The sequence below is a fragment of the Hemiscyllium ocellatum genome, chromosome 34 (genome assembly GCF_020745735.1).
Source record: "Hemiscyllium ocellatum isolate sHemOce1 chromosome 34, sHemOce1.pat.X.cur, whole genome shotgun sequence".
NCBI lineage: Eukaryota > Metazoa > Chordata > Chondrichthyes > Orectolobiformes > Hemiscylliidae > Hemiscyllium > Hemiscyllium ocellatum.
The window spans coordinates 47,651,501-47,672,484 of NC_083434.1; the positions used below are offsets into that span (position 1 = coordinate 47,651,501).

The window sequence follows — 20,984 nt, forward strand, 5'->3', positions numbered from 1 at the left end:
CCTTTTCAACAAACACTCAATGAGGTTTGTGAGACACGACCTGTCCTTGACGAAACCATGCTAATTATCTGAAATCAAATTGTTGTTGCTAGATGATTATAAATCTTATCTCTTATAATCCTTTCCAAACCTTTTCCTACAACAGACATAAGGCTCATTGGTCTATAATTACCTGGGTCATCTTTACCGCCCTTCTTTTTCAAGGGCACAACATTTGCAATCCTCCAGTCCTCTGGTACTAAACCTGTAGACAACGTCAATTCAAAGATAAGGCCTCCGCCATCTCGTCCCTAGCTTCCCAGATAATCCTCAGATAAATCCCATCCAGCCCAGGGGACCTACTACTTTCACACCTTCTAGAATAGGTAACACCTCCACTTTACTATCCTCAATCCTTTTTACTCTAATAGCCCATATCTCAGTCTTCTCCTCTATAATCTTCTCCTTTTCCTGAGTGAAAACAGATGAGAAATATTCATTTTGCACCTCTCTGATCTCCACAGGGTCCCCACACAACTTCCCACTTCTGTCTTTGACTGGCCCTATTCCTACCCTAGTCATCCTTTTATTCTTCACATACCTATAGAAAGCTTTAGGGTTCTCCTTTATTCTACCTGCTCAAGACTGCTCGGTCCCCTCCTTGTTCTTCTTAATTCTCTCTTTCAATCCTTCCCTGCTAATCTGTAACTCTCCATCGCCTCACCTGAACCATCTCGTCTCAACATCACATGAACCTCCCTCTTTCACTTAACAAGAGATAGAATTTCTTTAATAAACCACCGTTTCCTTACCTTATCACTTCCTCCCTGCCTGACAGAGACATACCTATTAAGGACATGCAATATTTGTTCCATAAACCAGCTCCACATTTCGATTGTCTACATCCCCTGCATTTTGCTACCCCATTCTATACCTCCTAGGTTTTGCCTAATCACATTATAGTTACCCTTCCCACATCGATAACTCTTGCCCTGTGGCATGTACCTATCCCTTTCCATTGCTCAACTAAACGTAACTGAATTATGGTCACTCTTTCCGAAGTGCTCACCTATCAATAGATCAAACACTTGGCCTGGTTCATTACCAAGCACCAGATCAGTGTGGCCTCCTCTCCTACCAGCCCTTCGACATACTGTGTCAGGAAAGCCTCCTGTACACATTGGACAAAAATGGATCCATCTGACGTACTAGAGTTATAGCATTTCCAGTCAATGTTGGGGAAGTTAAAGTCCCCCATAATGACCACCCTGTTCCTTTCAGTCCTGCCCAGAATCGTTTTGCCAATCCTTTCCTCCACATCCCTGGAACTCTGCGGAGGGCTATAAAAAAACTCCCAGCAGTGTGAGCTCACCTCTCCAGTTTCTAACCTCAACCCACACTACCTCAGTAGATGAGTCCATGCCAAAAGTTCTTTCAGCCACTGTTATACTGTCCTTAACTAACAAAGCCACAGCTCCCCCTCTTCTACCACCTTCCCTGATCTTAATGAAAGATCTGAACCCTAGAACTTGCAACATCCATTCCTCACCCTGCTCTATCCATGTCTCTGAAATGGTCACAACATCGAAGTCCCAGGTACCTAACCATGTTTCAAGCTCACCTACCTTATTCCGGATACTTCTGGCATTGAAGTAGACACACTTCAAACCAGCTTGCTGTCTGCCAGCACATTCCTGTGACCATGAAATCCTATCCCTGTCCTCTCCACTCTCATCCTCCTGTGCACTGCAACTACACCTCCGGTTCCCATCCCCCTGCTGAGCTAGTTTAAACCCTTTTCATTTGGCACTCACATGGACAAGAAGTACCAAAGTAATGGGGAAACAATAGTTGCGCGATATAAGAGAATAGAGATTCCACACTGCAGGGATTCTATGATTCTGGTACTAATTAATTAGTGAACTCTGATATGTGTAAAGTGTTTCCATTGGAGAATGAACCAGTCAATGATGACTGGCAGTTAACTGCCAAGCTCTGTTTATATTTTAAACCATCAGGTTGACTCTGATTGGTCAAGGAACTGCCCTGAGAAATGAATCAGAGACTGACTATTTTGTTGAGGTCAACTGATCTGAATAGATACCAGACAGTCTCTGGTTCACGTTTCATGGCAATCTGGTTTAAAATTTAAACAAAGCTTCACATTTAATTGCAAGTCATCTTGAACTGGTACATTCTCCATGGTAATGCCTCAACCAATCAAATCGCCAACCACTGTCCTCTCAAATGTTGTTTCCCCTTTGCTTTGAAAATTCTTGTGAATGGTCCTGATGAATGCAAGACAGAAATATTCAACAAAATACTCTTAGAACACAGAACATAGAATACTACAGCATAGTACAAGCCCTTCGGCCCACAATGCTGTGCTGAGCATTTATCTGGATCTAACATCAACGTAACTAACACACCCCTCAATTCACTACAGTCTATGTGCTTGCTCAGCCGTTGCTTTAATGTCTCTAATGTCTCTGACTCTACTACCACCACTGGCAGCGCATTCCACCCACGCACCACTCTCTGCATAAAGAACCTACCTCTGGCATCTTCCCTATACCTTCCTCCAATCACCTTTAAATTTTGACCCTTCGTGACAGCCATCTCTGTCCTAGGGAAAAGTTTCTGGCTATCTACTCTATCAAGTCACCATTCTTCCTTCTTCTCTTCAGTGTGAAAAGCCCAAACTCACTCAATCTCTCTTCATTAGACACACCCTCCAATCCAGGTAGCATCCTGGTAAATCTCCTGTGCACCGTCTCTAAAGCATTGACATTCCTCCTATAATGAGGTGACCATAACTGGACACAATATTCCAAATGTGGTCTAACCAGGGTTTTATAGAGTTGCAGCAAAGCTTCGCAGCTCTTAAACTCAAGCCCCGTGTTAATGAAAGCCAAAACACCAGACACCTTCTGAACCATCTTCTCAACTCGGGAGGCAACTTTGAGGGATCTATGGATGTGGACCCCAAGATCCCGCTGTTCCTCCATGCTGCCTAGATACCTAGCTTTAACTCTGTATTCAGCATTGAAACTCAACCTTCCAAAATGAATCACTTCACATTTATTCAGTTTGAACTCCATCTGCCACATCTCAGCCCAGCCCTGCATCCTGTCAATGACATCATGTAGTCGAGAGTGTGGTGTTGGGAAAGCACAGCAGATCAGGCAGCATCTGAGGAGCAGGAGAATCAAGGCTTTGGGCATAAGCCCTTCATCAGGCTTATGGCTGAAACATCAACTCTCCGACTCCTCAGATGCTGCCTGACCTGCTGTGCTTTTCCAGCACCACACTCACGACTCTGATCTCCAGCATCTGCGATCCTCACTTTCTCCCAATATCAGGGTGTCGCCTGCAATAGCCCTCAATACTATCTCCAACAGCACTGACCTTTGTGTCATTGGTAAACTTACTAACCCACCCTTCCACTTCTTCATCCAAGTCATTTATAAAAACTACAAAGAGCAGAGACCCAAGAATAGATCCCTGCAGGACACCACTGGTCACCGGCCTCCAGGAGGAATACTTTCCATCCACTACCACTCACTGTCTTTTTCCAGCCAGCTGTATCCAGACAGCCAAACGTCCCTATATCCTATACCTCCTAACTTTCTGAATGAGCCTACCGTGGGAAACCTTATCAAATGCCTTACTACAACTGGTCTCAGAACATCCTTAAAGAACTCAATAAGATTTGTGAGGCATGACCTCACAAAACCATGCTGACGATCTTTAATCAAGCTATGGTTTCTAAATAGTCATAAATCCTATTTTTCAGAATCCTTTCCAATACCTTGTTTACCAAAGCTGTAAGACCGACTAGTCTGTAATTCCCAGGGATTACCCTACTCCCTTTCTTGAATAGAGGAACAATATTCGCCTCCCTCCATTCAGCTGGCACTACTCCTGTGGAGAGTGAAGATGCAAAGATCATCACCAGAGGCACAGCAATCTCATTCCTCACTTCCCGTAGTAACCTTGGATACATCTGGTCCAGTGCTTGGGACTTTTCTATCCTGGTGCTTCCCAGAATTTCCAGCACATCCACTTTCTTAATATCAATCTGTTCAAGACTATTAACTTGGTCCCCGGTGTTCTCACTATCAACAAGGTCCCTATCTCTAGTGAATACTGAAACAAAACACTCTTTTAGGGCCTCCCCTACCTCTTCAGACTCCACGTACAAGTTCCCTCCACTATCCCTGATCAGCCCTACCTTCTCTCTGATCATTCTCATATTCCTCACGTAAGCATAGAATGTCTTTGGATTTTCCAGATAAAAGCAAATTACTGCGGATGCTGGAATCTGAAACCAAAAGAGAAAATGCTGGAAAATCTCAGCAGATCTGGCAGCATCTGTAAGGAGAGAAAAGAGCTCACGTTTCAAGTCTAACTGACCCTTTGTCAAAGCTTTCTTACAAATGCTGCCAGACCTGCTGAGATTTTCCAGCATTTTCTCTTTTGGTTTTGGGTTTTCCCTATTCCTTCCTGTCAAGGCTTTCTCGTGCCCCCTCCCCCTCTCCTCAGTCCATTTTTGAGTTGTTTCTTAGCTACCCTGTAATCCTGTAAAGCTGTGCCAGATCCTTGCTTCCTCATCCTTAAGTAAGCTTCCATCTTCCTCTTGATGAGAAGCTCCTCTTCTCTTGTCATCCAAGGCTCCTTCTCCTTCCCGTTCCTTGGCAGTGGGACAAAGTTATCCAGCACTCACAACAAGTGCTCCTCAAACAGCCTCCACATTTCTGTTGTGCCTTTCCCATAGAACAATTGTTCCCAATTTACACTCAACAGTTCCTGTCTAATAGCAGTATAATTTCCCCTCCCAGAATTAAATACCTTCCCATACTCGGCGAAAGTGAGGACTGCAGATGCTGGAGATCGGAGCTGAGAATGTGTTGCTGAAAAAGCACAGCAGGGCAGGCAGCATCCAAGGAGCAGGAGAATTGACGTTTTGGGCAAGAGCCCTTCATCATGACACAAAGCTGGATGGCACAGTGAAATGTGAGGAGGATGTTATGAGAATACAGGGTGATTTAGACAGGTTAGGTGAGTGGACGGATGCATGGCAGATGCAGTTTAATGTGGACAAGTGTGTGGTTATCCATTTTGATGGCAATAACAGGAAGGCAGATTACCATCTAAATGGAATCAAGTTAGGTAAAGGGAAAGTACAACGAGATCTAAGTGTTCTTGTACATCAGTCAATGAAGGTAAGCATGCAGGTACAGCAGGCAGTGAAGACAGCTAATGGCATGCTGGCCTTCATAACAAGAGGAATTGAGTATAGAAGCAAAGAGGTCCTTCTGCAGCTGTACAGGGCCCTGGCGAGACCACACCTGGAGTACTGTGTGCAGTTTTGGTCTCCAAATTTGAGGAAGGACATTCTGGCTATTGAGGGAGTGCAGCATAGGTTCATGAGGTCAATTCCCGGAATGGCAGGACTATCATATGTTGAAAGGTTGAAGCGACTGAGCTTTTAAACACTTGAGTTTAGAAGGATGAGAGTGGATCTGGTTGAGACATATAAGATTATTAAAGGATTGGACACTCTAGAGGCAGGAAGCATGTTTCCGCTGATGGGTGAGTCCAGAACCAGAGGACACAGCTTAAAAATAAGAGGTAGGCCACAGATTTGAGGAGAAATGTCTTCACCCAGAGAGTGGTGAATACATGGAATAATCTGCCCCAGAGGGCAAAGAAGGCCAAGTCTCTGGATACTTTCAAGAAAGAGTTGGATAGAGCTCTTAAAGATAACGGAATCAAGGGTTATGGGGATAAGGCAGGAAGAGGATACTGATTGGGGATGATCAGCCATGATCATAATAAATGGTGGTACTGGCTCGGAGGACCAAATGGCCTACTCCTGCACCGATTGTCTATTGTCGATTCTCCTCCTCCTCAGATGCTGCCTGACCTGCTGTGCTTTTCCGGCACAACACTGACGACCACCTTCCCATACAGTCTGTTCCTATCCCTCTCCATGTCTATGACAAAGGTGAGGCAGTTGTGGTCAGTGTCACCAAAATGCTCTCCCACCGAGAGATCTGACACCTGGCCTGGCTCATTGTCTACCACCAAATCCAATATGGCCTTCCCCCCAGTCAGCCTATCTACATATTGAGTCAAGAATCCTTCCTGGACATACTTGACAAAATTAACTCCATCCAGACCATCTGCACTAAGGAGGTTCTAATCATTATTAGGGAAGTTGAAGTCACACATGACAACAACTCTTTTCCATCAGTACCTTTCCAAGATGTGCTCTTCCATCTCTCTGCTGCTATTGGGGTGTGGTGGTGGTGGTGGTGGGGGGGGGGGGGGGGGGGGGGGGGGGGGGGGCTCCATAGAAAACACCCAATAAAGTGACTGCTCCTTTCCTGTTACTGACTTCCACCTTTTCTGACTCAATAGACAAACCCTCCTCAACAACCTCCTTTTCTGCAGCTGCGATGCCCTCTCTAATTAACAGTGTTATTCCCCCTTCTCTTTCAGAAATACTCAAACTAGGACATTTATTTTATTGCTGCTCATATATATGATCATTTTTGAATCCAACTGTGCCTTTTTTGTATCTACAAGTATTTCTAAATCCTTTCTGTGAATTAGGTACTTTATTCAACATGATGAAGAAGCTGAGAGCTATTTTAACATTGATGCAAACAGTGGGGTTATTAAAACCATGAAGATACTTGATAGAGAAGAGACGCCTTGGCTTAACATCACAGTCATTGCATCAGAGCTTGGTAAGTAAGATATGAAATGTTTCACTTTAGGTTAACTGAAAGTAACAAATATGGGGGCTGTCCAGTGGTTTGGATAAAAGCATCAGTGATTGAATTGTAACAGTGCAGGGTGGGGCCATTTCAGCCCATTGTATTGTACCATCTCTTCAAACCCGTATCATTTCCTGTTGTGCCTTTCTTCATCCCCTTGCACGTTATTTCTATCAAAATAACCATCCAATCCCCTCCTGAATGCTTCAGTTGAACCTACTTCCACCACATATTCAGGCAGTACATTCCGGACCCTAACTACTTATAAGACCATAAGACATAAGACATAGGAGTGGAAGTAAGGCCATTCGGCCCATTGAGTCCACTCCGCCATTCAATCATGGCTGATGGGCATTTCAACTCCACTTACCTGCATTCTCCCCGTAGCCCTTAATTCCTCGTGACATCAAGAATTTATCAATCTCTGCCTTGAAGACATTTAGCGTCCCGGCCTCCACTGCACTCTGCAACAATGAATTCCACAGGCTCACCACTCTCTGGCTGAAGAAATGCCTCCACGTTTCTGTTCTGAATTTACCCCCTCTAATTCTAAGGCTGTGTCCACGGGTCCATGGGTCCTAGTCTCCTCGCCTAACGGAAACAATTTCCTAGCGTCCACCCTTTCCAAGCCATGTATTATCTTGCTGTGTTCCTTCTTTTTTTGCATTACTCTTGTTTTGTTTGCATATCACTTTATATCTATGTCCTCTCATTTCATTTCCTTTTATGGGCAGGAACAGGGTCTGCCTAACTACTCTATCCTGCCTGCACACAATTTTGGAAACCTCTATCAGATCTCCTCTCAAACTTCTTCTCTCCAAGGAGAACAGTGCCAACTTCTTCCATCTCTCCTTATCACTGAAGTTTCTCATTGCTGGAGCCATTCTTGTAATTCACTTTCCCATTCTCTCCAGTGCACTTACACCTTTAGTATAATGTGGCAGGCACCCGCAACTGCCCACAGTACTCAAGCTGAGGTCTAACAAGTGTTCTGTACAAATTCAACATCACCTCCCTGCTGTTGGACTCTATGCTACAATCAATAAGCTGAGAATGCTGTATGCTTTGTTAACTGCTCTCTCCACATGTTTTACTACCTTCAATGATCTGTGCAGAAATATATCCTGCACCTCTTTAGAATTGTACCCTTCCAATGTTCTCCCAACCATAATGGATCAGCTCACACTCCTTTACACTGAAACTTATCTGCCACCTGTCCACACACTGCACCAGTTTGTAAATGTCCTTTTGAATTTCCGCACTATTCTTCTCTATTGTGTCATCTGCAAGCTTTAACCTTGTCCCCTGTACACCAAGATCCAGACCATAAATACAGAACAGGACAGGCAATGGTCCAAAACCAATGCCTGGGGATCTCCAGTATAAACCATCATCCAGCCCGAAAATTATCCATTGACCAATAGTCTCTGTCTCTGATCACTCAGCCAGTTTTGTATCCACATTGCTCCTGTTGCTTTTATATATAGACTTCCTTCACAACTCTATTATGTGGCACTGTATTAAATATATTTCGGAAATGCATGGTTACCGCATTCACAGCTTTACCCTCATCGAGCCTTTCTGTTATCTCTTCAAAACAAAGCTCCAGCAAGTTTGATAAACATGATCTCCCCTTTAGAAATTCATGCCAACTCTTCTTAATCAACACACCTCTTTCTATGTTAGAACTAATTCTATTTGAATAAACACTTCCAGGAGCTTCTCCACCATTGAACTTAAACTGACTGGTCTGTAATTATTCGGCTTATCCTTACAACCTTTCTTGACCAAGGCTGTAGTGGTTACAATTCTCCAGTACACTGACACCTCTCATGACTCTGGGGAAGAGTGAAAGTTTGTGGCCAATGCTACCCTAATTTCTGGGGGATAGTGAGGACTGCCAATGCTGGAGAAGTCAGAGTCAAAGTGTGGCATTGGGAAAAACACAGGTCAGGCAGCATCAGAGGAGCAAGCGAGTTGATGTTAGCACCTTTATTTCTCAGTCCCCCCCCTCCACCCCCACCCTCAGTGCTAATGAAGGATTATGCCCTCAACATCGACTCTCTTGCTCCTCTTGCTGCCTGACTTGCTGTGCTTTTTCCAGTGCCACATTTTATCAATCCCAAAATATCTACCTTCACTTCCTTCAAAATCCTTGGATTTATCTCATCAGATATTGATGCCTCCTTGTCAACTTTAAATATCAACAGTGTATCCAACATCTCTTCCTTATGATATGTGAACCTTTCTAGTGACAGAGTTTCTTCCTCTGACACCATGGCCTGTCCTTTTGTAAACCCCCAGCTAGTAGGAAACAGCCCGGTTTAGATTCACTATCCATTTTGGTGCCGTGTTTTACTTTCCATTGACTTTGATTTCCTTCCCCATGGCTATCAACACTGTGAAAGTGATTTCAGTTCATCACTACTTCATTTGTGAAAGAAGTAACAATCAGTGTTTCACACAGCCATATGCTGTTCATGGGAGAAATAACATGGATTCAACAATCAACTGGGCTCACCATCAAACTGAATAAAACAAACATTAAAAGTTGTACAGTCAATTTAAAAGCGTTGTATGTTTGTACTGAGATTGGTCATTCTGGTTATACACATAAATGGTTTTCATTAAATTGATGTAAATTGGCAGTGGTGAAAATCTTTAGGCCCCACGATAATATAAATTTGGTGAAATGCATTAATGTGTCTATTTGTGCCGGGGGTAAATGTGACTTATTTTGTTGATGATGATTTTTATATTTCACAGATAACCCTGCTCAGCTGACTGAAGTTCCAGTTGCCGTTCACGTGCTTGATGTCAATGATAATATACCGGAGCTTGCTGAAGATTACGACACAGTCCTTTGTGAGAATGCCAAACCTGGTCAGGTACATGAGCAACGTTCTCATTTGCTTAACCACTGTAAATGTCTGATGTATCTGACTGGTGCAGAAAACTGCCAGCAACAGAATAACTATAATTCATTGATCAATATTACAATCTTTTATGATCATTTGTAAAAGGAAATATATATGACAGAGGTTGTTTGTCTTAAAATCCATCAGATATTTTTGCATGAATATATATTATGTTGCTTCAAATGTTAGTTTAGAAAAATGTTTAATTCTATAGGCCAAGTGCTGGACTGTGGACTAGATTAGATTTCCTGTAGCTTTGACCAGACAGACCCGATGAGCAAAAGGATCTTTTAAACCCATGTACATTCATCCAGACTCAGCTAATTTGTTTGATTTTGTTCAGATGATTCAGACTGTACGTGCTCTGGACAAGGATGATTTCGCCAATGGACCACGATTTTCCTTTTCCTTAGTACAGGAACTTCCACCAAATCCGAATTTTACACTGCAGGATAATGAAGGTAATACCGAAAGTCCGAAAGTAACTTGGGCACCATGTTAGTTTGTGCTATTTTTGCTGTTTCTAGTCAGGGATTAGAAAATTTCAAAGTGACTTGAGTCTCCACAATCTTCACTGTCAATCCATATCAAAGATAAACAATTGTTCAAACTGAGAAAATCATTTTCCATTTTGAGAATAAATTAAGCTGGTTTAGAAAATACAGTCAATATCAGACGATATTCATTGGCTGCTATTGCGATTTACCGACATAAGAGATTGGAAACCCAAAATATTTCAGAAAACAGATCTCACGGTGGGAGAACACTTTCGTGACAGTGACCACAACTGCCTCACATTTACCACAGCTTTGGAGAGGAAAGGAGCAGTTACCGAGGGAAGATATTTAATTGGGGAAAAGGAAACTATGACGCTATTAGACAGGAGTTGGGAAGTACAGACTGGGAGCAATTGTTCCACAGAGAGGGCACAGCAGACATGTGGAGACTGTTTAAGGAGCAGTTGTTGTGATTGATGCATGAATTTGTTCCTCTGGGACAGGTAAGAAGGGGTAAGATTAAGGAACCTTGGATGACAAGAACAGAGGAGTTTCTCGTCAAAAGGAAGAAGGCACACTATGTAAGGTGAAGGAAGCAATGATCTAGCACAGTGTTAGAGGATTACAGGCCTGCTTGAAAGGAGCTCAGAAATGGACAAAGATCGAGCAGTTGATGTGGTGAATATGGACTTCCGCAAGGCAGTTGATAAAGTTCCCCATGGTAGGCTCATTCATTAAGTCAGGAGGTATGGGATACAGGGAGATTTGACTATCTGGATTCAGAATTGGCTGGCTGACAGAAGGCGGAGAGTGTTTGTAGATGGAAAGTATTCTGCCTGGAGGTCAATGTTGAGCGGGGTCCCGCAGGGCTCTGTTCTTGGGCCTCTGCTCTTTGTGGTTTTTATAAATGACCTGGATGAGGAGGTTGAGGGGTATGTTAGTAAATTTGCCGATGACACAAAGGTTGGAGGCAGAGTTGATAGTATAGAGGGCTACTGCAGGCTGCAGCATGACCTAGACAGGATGCAGAGCTGGGTTGAGAAATAGCAGATGGAATTCAACCTGGATAAATGTGAAGTGATGCATTTTGGAATGTTGAACTTGAATGCTGAATATAGAAATAAAGACAGGATTTTTGGCAGTGTGGAGGAACAGAGAGATCTTGGTGTTCAAGTACATAGATCCCTCAAAGTGGATAGGGTTGTTAAGAAAGCATATGGTGTTTTGGCTTTCATTAATGGGGGATTGAGTTTAAGAACTTCGAGATTTTGCTACAATTTTACAAGTCCCTGGTGAGACCATACTTGCAATTATTGTCCAGATCTGGTCGCCCTACTATAGGAAAGATACAGAGGCTTTGGATAGGGTGCAAAGAAGGTTTACTAGGAAGCTGCCTGGACTGGAGGGCTTGCCTTATGAAGAAAGGTTGAATAAGCTCGGACTTTTCTCTCTGGAGAGAAGGAGGAAGAGAGGAGACCTGATCGAGGTGTACAAGATAATGAGAGGCATGGATACAGTCAACAACCAGAGACTTTTCCCCAGGGCAGGATTAATTGGTACAAGGGGTCATAGTTTTAAGATATTAGAAGAAAGGTATAGAGGAGATGTCAGAGGAAGGTTCTTTACACAGAGAGTTGTGAATGCATGGAATGCGTTGCCAGCGGTGGTGGTGGAAGCAGAGTCATTTGGGACATTTAATTGATTCTGGACATGCACATGGATAGCAGTGAGTTGAGGGGTGTGTAGGTTAGGTTATTTTATTGTACATTAGGATTAATCCTCGGCACAACATCATGGGCCAAAGGGCTGATCTGTGATATACTTTTCTATGTTCTACATTCTCTGTTCTGAACACCATATCTTATAATTGAGTGATTGAGAAACTTACGTAGCAAAATAATTTTACAAATATACCATCCATGCTGATTCATTCCAGCATGTGAACAACATGATAATCTGTAACTGCAGATCTTGAGCTAGTTAAGAACAGTCAAAATCGTTGGATAACACTTGGGAATACCAAGGTGGTCTTTCCGTTCGTCCAAACGAATAAGTTCTAGCAAATTTTAAAGTGAGTTTCGGTTTGGTGGCTTAGCACAAATGGAGAATAGTGCACTGGAGTTGCACTCCATCTGAAGTTTATCTCCTTAAACTGAACCAATGTTACACTGCATGGGGATTGATCCTGAGTTGCTGAATCATTAGCATCTCTTTCACATTCTCGCAGAAAACCTACACTCAAAACACCAAAGAAGGAATCTCCAGATCCCTGACACACAAAGGGTGGTAGAGGCTTAGAACTTCCACAAACAGTTCAATCAGTTGTTAGTTTTAAATCTGAGAGAGGTAAACTTTTGTTCAGCAAAGATATAAAGGGATATGAGCCAAAGGCAGGCATATGGAGTTAGGCTTCAGATCATTGGATGATGGACCGGGCTCAAGGGGCTGAATGGACTACTCCTGTTCCTATGGCCCCCAATTTTCTCATAACTGACTGGCATCCAGGTCTAGTAAATTAGTAAAAAGAGGAATTTGACATAAATACATTGTACATTGTATAGCAATTCGCCACTCAGTCATTTCCAAGTTACTATCGATCATTTTGAAAGATAAAGATAATAAAGACAGAAACAGGCTGCTTGACCATCAAACACATGAATCACTAGGTCAAACTCTTTAGCTCATTCATTATCTTTAACATTATCCATTTAAACAATTATCTCATTCTCTTCTGGAAGATTTTATGCTTTAACAGTATTTTATAGAAATGAACTCCATGTTGTAGTGACTCTGTGCCAATTTGGGGCTTTCTACTGTTCCCTTTAGCTGATGCTCCAGTTTCTGTAATAGGTTACAGGTACCTGCAGCCCCCCTTCTGTACGGCTGATGTATTGTTTGCATTGGTTGCTAGGTAACTTCCTACAGCAGGGACTGACATCTTAAAAGCATGACAAACTGAAAATTACATTCCGATATGTGGGTCAAAGGAGCTGAAAATCAAAGCTCTGACATTTTCAATTAGTTCATAAACTGGTCTTGAATTGAAAAATACATTAATATGGGAATGAATGTAGAAATCAATAAATGCATGTCTTTAAAATTAAAAAAAAACCTGAATGCATTTTCAAGTGCAACGATTAATTTGAAAATGAACATATTTTTAGTTAACTCCTCATTGTTGAAATAGTGTTTTCACTGCTGTGTAGACAAATTCATGAATGAATGCCCCAATTAATTCAGTGTGTCTGTGATTTACCAGTGATGACGAAGCTGGTTCAATGATATAATTCTCGACTAAAACTCTTTTTGGAAGTCATCCAATTCATCTGCTTTATTTTCACACAGTTGGTTAGGCTCCAATCATCTGATGGAATCACATAGCATAATTTTCACTGACCATCATTTTCACCTGTCCCTTCAGCCATGAGGACATATGCCAGTGTTCCATGTAGCATCAAACATAAATATCTTGAGCACTGGCTCTTTGTTTATTAACTCAGATTTGGGTATTGCTGAAAAAAGGCACATTTTGTCAAAGCTTCTCATCTTGCACTTATCATTTCTTATTCATCAGAAATGCCAAAGTAAGGAGAAAACAACGTTTGTGCTCCAAGAGGGGACTGTGATAATTGGTCAACAAGTAGAGTCTGATTATTAGAGACCATTTCATGTAGAATGTACCAGTTATTGTTGACTGACGTTTAACTGCTAAGCTTTGTTTAAATTTTAAACTCGGCAGAGTGACTCTGATTAGTTAATCCATTTTCCACAGAAATTAACTAAGGGCTGGCTGACCTCTCATTCAGTACAAATGTCGTTTTCCTTTTCCATAGGTATTTTTTGCAAATTGTTGTGACGAGTGCAAGATGAAATGCTTTGATAAAATATGTTTTTTTCAAAAATACTAATGCTTTGTAGTCACAAATGACAACTCAAAAATGCTTAATTTCAACAGAGTTGTTACATCATTTCTTTTAAGTATATTAACCCATCCTCTTTCATATAACACAATAAAACCTGCATTTTTACGTTTTAAGAGGTGAATTTCAAGATATATATTTTTTATTTCACATTCACCATCATACTCCGAGCTCTGTTATCTCACAGGCACACCACTGAAATGGGAATAATAAGAAGAGACAAGTCAAATTGTGATGATAATGTCTTTGATACAAAGGATGTTATATAAATTAACAAAAAAAAAGCAATTTCTATGCTGTATGTTCTGGTTAACTCTCTGCAGATAAAGTAAGACCTGCTGAGTATTTCTAGTACTTCCTGTTTTTATTAAACATGCAATGATATTTGTTTACAGAAATGTACTTAAAAGCTCCTTGGGCTAAGAATCTTGTTATATGTGTGAATAATATTAAAGCCATTTATCTATTTTTCTCAAGCTCCAATTTTAAAAATTAGTGCCTTTAAAGGGATGTTTTTTGTTTAAGTAGGAAATTACTGAGTAATACATGGAGGATACACTTTATCTAAGCCACAGGCAGAAATATATAATTGTGGAGCTTGTTGTCAACTTGTACACAAGACAATGGGAAATAGAAACAAGATGAGGCTGTTTGGTCCCTTGAGCCCACTCTGTTCTATAATAGAACATAGAAATGTACAGCTCAACAATTAGTCTTTTAGCCCACCATGTCTGTTCCAATGCTGCCATTCTAAATTAATCTCATCTGCCTCCACATGGTCCATATAATCTATCCCTGACTGTTCTAAATGCTTCTTAAATGTTGCTCATGTATTGGTTTCTACCAGCTCCCTAGGCAGCACGTTCCAGTCACCTACCACCCTCTGTGTAAAAAACTTGTTTTGACATCTCTCTTAAACTCTCACCTCTCAACATGAACCTATGCCCCCTAGTATTTGATATTTCCATCCTGGGTAAAAGACTCCAACTATCCACCCTATCCATGCCTGTTATGATTTTGTCTACTTCTATCAGGTCATCCCTCAGTCTCTGATGCTCCAATGAAAACAGTCTGAGTTTGTCCAAACTCTTCTTACAGCTAATATACTCCAATCCTGGCAACATCCTAAGGTCAAAGAACAAGAACCAAGAATAAAGAAAATTTACAGCTCAGGGCCAGGCCCTTCGGCCCTCCAAGCCTGAGCAATCCAAATGTACTGTCTAAACCTGTCGCCCAATCCCTAAGCATCTGCATCCCTCTGCTCCCCACCTACTCATGCATCTGTCCAGACGCATCTTAAATGAATCTACCGTGCCTGCCTCTACCACCTCTGCTGGCAACGCGTTCCAAATGCCCACCACCTTCTGTGTGAAGTACTTGCCGTGTGTATCCCCCTTAAACTTTCCACCTCTCACCTTGAAAATATGACCTCTTGTTATTGAACCCTTCACTCTGGGAAAAAGCTTGTCTCTATCCACCCTGTCTGTACCCTTCATGATTTTGTAAACCTCAGTCAGGTCCCCCCCAATCTCCTTTTTTCTAGTGAAATAAACCTAACCTACTCAACCTCTCTTCATAGCTCACACCTTCCATACCAGGCAACATCCTCGTAAACCTTCTCTGCACCCTCTCCAAAGTGACCACGTCCTTTTGGTAATGCGGCGACCAAAACTATACACAGTATTCTAAATGCGGCCGAACCAATGTCTTGTACAATTTTAACATGACCTGCCAGCTCTTATACTCAATACCCCGTCCGATGAAGGCAAGCAGACTATATACCTTCTTGACCACTCTATCCACCTGTGCAGCAACCTTCAGGGTACAATGGACCTGCACTCCCAGATCTCTCTGCCCTATAACTTTTCCCAAGGCTCTTCCATTCATTGTATAATTCGTTTGAGAATTAGACTTGTCTAAAAGCATCACTTCACATTTGTCTGGATTGAACTCCATCTGTCACTTTTCCTCTTGACTCTCCAGTCTATCTATATCCTCCTGCATTCTCTGACAGTCCCCTATGATTTCTGCCACCCCACCAATCTTTGTGTCATCTGCAAACTTGCTGATCATACCAACAGTGCCCTCTTCCAGATCATTTATGTATATTACAAAACAACTGTGGCCCCAACACTGACCCCTGTGGAACACCACTGCTCACTTTTCTCCATTTTGAGAAACTCCCTTCAACTACTACTCTCTGTCTCCTGTTGCTCAACCAGTTCTTTATCCACCTAGCTAGAACACCCTGCACACCATGTGACTTCACTTTCTCCATTAGTCTACAATGGGGAACCTTATCAAATGCCTTACTAAAGTCCGTGTATATGACATCAACAGCCCTTCCTTCACCTATCAACTTGGTCACTTCCTCGAAGAACTCGATTAAGTTGGAAAGGCACAAACTTCCCCGCACAAAACCATGTTGCCTATCACTGATAACCTCATTCTTTTCTAAATATAAATAGATACTATCCCTCAGTACACTCTCAAGCAACTTCCCCACCACCGATGCCAGGCTCACTGGTCTGTCGTTACCCGGAATATCCCTACTACCCTTCTTGTACAGGGGGACAACATGAGCAACCTTCCAGTTCTCCAGCAACTCACCTGTATTTAAGGATGCCACAAAGATACCTGTCAGGGCCCCAGCTATTTCCTGTCTTGCCTCCCTCAGCAGCCTGGGGTAGATCCCATTCAATCCTGGGGATTTGTCCACCTTAATAACCGCTAGCCTACCCATCTTCCCTACTTATGCCAACATGATGCAGACTAATCAAACTTCTATCTCTAATCTCAACATTCATCATGTCCCTCTCCTCAATGAACACTGATACAAAGTAATCATTCAGAATCTCACCCATTCTCTCAGGTTTGACACACAGCCTTCCTTCATTATCTTTTAGTGGACCAATCCTTTCTCTAGTTACCCACTTACTTCTTATATAAGAATAAAATGTTTTGGGATTTTCCTTAACTCCTTTTCATGACCCCTTTTAGCCCACTTGATTCCTTGTTTATATTCCTCCAGGGCCCATTCTATTCTTAGCTGCCTAGACCTTATGTATGCTTCCCTTTTCCTCTTGGCTAATCGTACAATTTCTCCTGTCATCCACAGTTCATGAATCTTGCCCTTCCTATCTATCGCCTTCAACAGGACACTATCTTTAACCTATATTTGAAAGTCTTCCACATCTCAAATGTGGACTTTCCTTCAAATATCTGTGTCCAATCCACATTTCCAAGCTCCTGCCTAATTTTGATGTAATTGGCCTTGGCCCTGTTTAGTACTCTTCCCTTAGGACCACTCTCTTCTTTATCTACGAGTACTCTAAAACTTACAGAATTGTGGTCACTGTTCCCAAAGAAATACCCCACACAACTTCTACCACCTGTCCTGGCTCTTTCCCCAGTACCAGGTCCAATATGGCCCCTTCCCTCGTCAAACTACTGACATACTGCTCTAGAAAACCCTCCTGGAGTTTTCAAATGTACAAATTCTACTCCATCCAGACCTCTGATGCTAAGTGTATCCCAGTCAATGTTGGGAAAATTAAAATCGCCCATCACCACCACCCTATTACCTCTGCATCTATTCATAATCTATTTATTTATTTGTTCTTCTACCTCACGCTCACTATTGGGAGGCCTGTAATACAGCACCAACAATGTAACTGCATCCTTCTTATTTCTCAGCTCCACCCATAATGCCTCACTACCCAAAACTGCCATAGTGTCCTCCTTTAGCACAGCCTTGATGTCGTCCCTGACCAGCAATGCAACTCCACCCTCGGATCAACCTCGGGTCATGGTTGATCCAACGTTACTCACACCCATTTACTTCCCTTTCCCTGTGTCTTTGCAAATGGGTAAAGAGATTGGGTGAGTGTATAATAGGCACTTTAAATGCCAGCCCAAGGTTTCTGTCTGTGCTCCACATGAAAATGGCCAGAGAAGATTTCAATAGTCTGAGTCAGACTGATTTTTGAGAAGGAGCAATTTTTCCTTTAACCATTAGAAAAGAAAAATTATCACCGAATACATCCACTTACTTGAATAATTTCTAATATTCTGAAAACACCTATGATAGTAAAAACATGTAACTCCCTCCCACCCATCATTCTCTGCTATTCAGTACATATTATTTATTGTCAAAGGGTTTTTTTTTTATTTTCAAGGGCTTCTCTTGAGATTTTCTTGAGGATTTTTTTTTCATTTTCATTCACTCATGTATAGACTAATGCAGTCATGTTGTAACATATTGGTGTGTTTTCCATACAAGAACAGAATTAGAAAAAAATTATCAATAACTTCAATTCTTACCAACTCACCATTAAACTTAATTTATAACACACAAGGATGGCAAAATTGAAAGAAAGCATCTTTTTCAAAATAAATTACATCCATTTCCACATTTGAAAATAAATCACATTGACCACAACTTATACAGACCAATGAGGTTAAAGCCAATGCATTTTCATTTGCAGAAAGCTAGAACATTTTGACCAGCTAGCTACTACCTTTTTTTATTGCATTTCAGATCACAGTCTTAGTTTGAAATTGAACAATTGACAGTATTCATTACAATTAGATTGTCTACATTTTTTTTCTAAGTATAGTAGATTTTGAAATCAGGCAGCCTTAAACTAGAGATTCCACATTCATTTGCAAGGAGTTCATGCCCTACTGATTTGACATTTGCTGCAGATAGGCTCATTAGTACACCTATCAGCATCAAGTCCAGAAGAGATCCAGCCTCTGACTGGAGGAGTTGTACCTCAAGCTTTTGTTCCATTCTATTTATGGAGATAACATTTTGCTGATTGACCACCCCTTCAGTAGTGGATTATCCATGGTGACTTGGAGCATTTTGGGGCAGGATTCACCTACCACCACTGCATATCTTAAGCATTGATTGTCAAAGATAATGAACATTATTTGCATTCCCAAATCCTACCTGGTGAGTTGCCCATTAACATTGGGAGAAAGTGTGTACTGCCGGAGATCAGAGTCTAGATTAGAGTGGTGCTGAAAAAGCACAGCAGGTCAGGCAGCATCTGAGGAGCAGGAACATCAATGTTTCGGGCAAAAGCTCTTCATCCTGAATATTAGGAATCCTGATGAAGAGCTTTTGCCCGAAACATTGATGTTGTTTTTACTGCTCCTTGGATGCTGCCTGACCTGCTGTGCTTTTCCAGCACCACTCTAATCTTGCCCATTAACATTGCTCAGGAAGATTGAACTGATTTGGCTAATTTTCCTGCATAGTGCCCAAGGTGGAAGATGTTTCAGTCTGGTAAACTGTACAAAAACAGGTATTGCTTTTTGAAATATGCAAGGTCTAATGACATGTGTGCACATCAGAAATGCCTGATGGTGTCTGGGATCCTCTACACTCATCCACGCTTACTACCACATTCTCTGACAGTAACAGGTTGTGTTCATATAACTTCAAGGACATGGTAATGCAGTCCCTGGCTGCATCACAGGCATCATCAGTCAAAATGGGATACTGAACATCTTGTGGTAATAGTCAGGACCATGGCCAATACCTCAATAACAAGGGGGTTTGTAAGGTGTGTCTTCAGGGAAGGAAGAGAAACAAAGCTAAGGTTGAAGATATGGTCATTAATGATGGAGTGATTCGAATGGGGTTGCTCAACAGGCCAGAGTAAGAGTCGTGCAGCAATTTCAAACGGTTGTGGATTTGTAGGACATTGCCGAGATAGAGAGGCATAAGGCCAAGGAGAGATTTGACCACATGAATGAAAATTTTAAAATTGACACAATGCACAATCAGCAGCTTGTCTCAGTCAGTGAACCCGAAAGTGATGGGAGAATGGAACGTAGTGTGAGTTATGACACAGAGAGCAGAGATTTGATAACCTCACGTTTATGGAGGATAGAATATAGTCACCAGTCATGAGTGCATTGAAATATTTAATTCTAGAGATGATAGAAGCATGTGAGTGAGTGTATTTGCAGGCAAGGAGCACATTTGGGTGATACTCTGGAGGGGTTAATAGGTAATAAGGCAGTAACAGAATAACCTTTTAATAATAGGAGTAAAATCTTCTCTCTTGGATGAATGCGATAAACTGTTGATGATCGGTATTAGAGCCAGAAGAAGATTCTATTGACCAGTTTCTACAGCAATTCCTACTGTTCCCTACTCAATCGATAACGTTGAGAAAGGATTGCAATGCACACATTGCGATTGTTTCCCAGCTATTGCCTTAACTCACGAAATCTAACCAGGTCCAAGTTATTATCAGGTTATCCTTATCCAGAATCTCTCTATGGGGTTGTTCATATTTCTGGTTGTAATTTTAGTGAGAGATCAAATTAATGCTGTGGAAATTCGTAACAAAATATAGTAAGTAGACAGAGAACAGAAAAGCAATAATTGTGATACTGGAAACTTGATATAAAATCAGAAGTTGCTGGAATCTGTGGATCTGACAGCATCTGCTCAGAGAGAAATAGACATTTCACTCTGATGGAGGAGAAAGTGAGGTCTGCAGATGCTGGAGATCAGAGCTGAAAATGTATTGCTGGAAAAGCGCAGCAGGTCAGGTAGAATCCAAGGAGCAGGAGAATTGATGTTTCGGGCATAAGCCCTTCTTCAGGAATCATTCCTGAAGAAGAGCTTATGCCCGAAACGTCGAATCTCCTGCTCCTTGGATGCTGCCTGACCTGCTGCGCTTTTCCAGCAACACATTTCACTCTGATGGCCTTCCAGCAGAAGAGGGAGAATGCAGTTATGGGAAAGCATCCTTGTTAAGATCGTCAACAAATTGAATTTCATATAATTGCATCCCATGAGATTATTGTGAATTGTATGGGAGTGAACCTTTGACACATCTGTAACATTGATGCCTG

General features: G+C 41.8%; 1 protein-coding gene across 4 annotated transcripts in view; it reads left to right on the plus strand.

Moving 5' to 3' along the window:
* LOC132832309 (cadherin-18-like) overlaps window positions 1-20,984 on the plus strand; it is a 716,018-nt gene that overhangs the window by 676,569 nt on the left and 18,465 nt on the right. For all 4 annotated transcript variants that reach the window (XM_060850203.1, XM_060850204.1, XM_060850205.1 and 1 more), the window contains 3 exons: window positions 6,601-6,737; window positions 9,534-9,655; window positions 10,029-10,146. In XM_060850203.1, coding sequence (XP_060706186.1) covers window positions 6,601-6,737; window positions 9,534-9,655; window positions 10,029-10,146 — 377 coding nt within the window. The remainder of the gene's footprint in view (window positions 1-6,600; window positions 6,738-9,533; window positions 9,656-10,028; window positions 10,147-20,984) is intronic.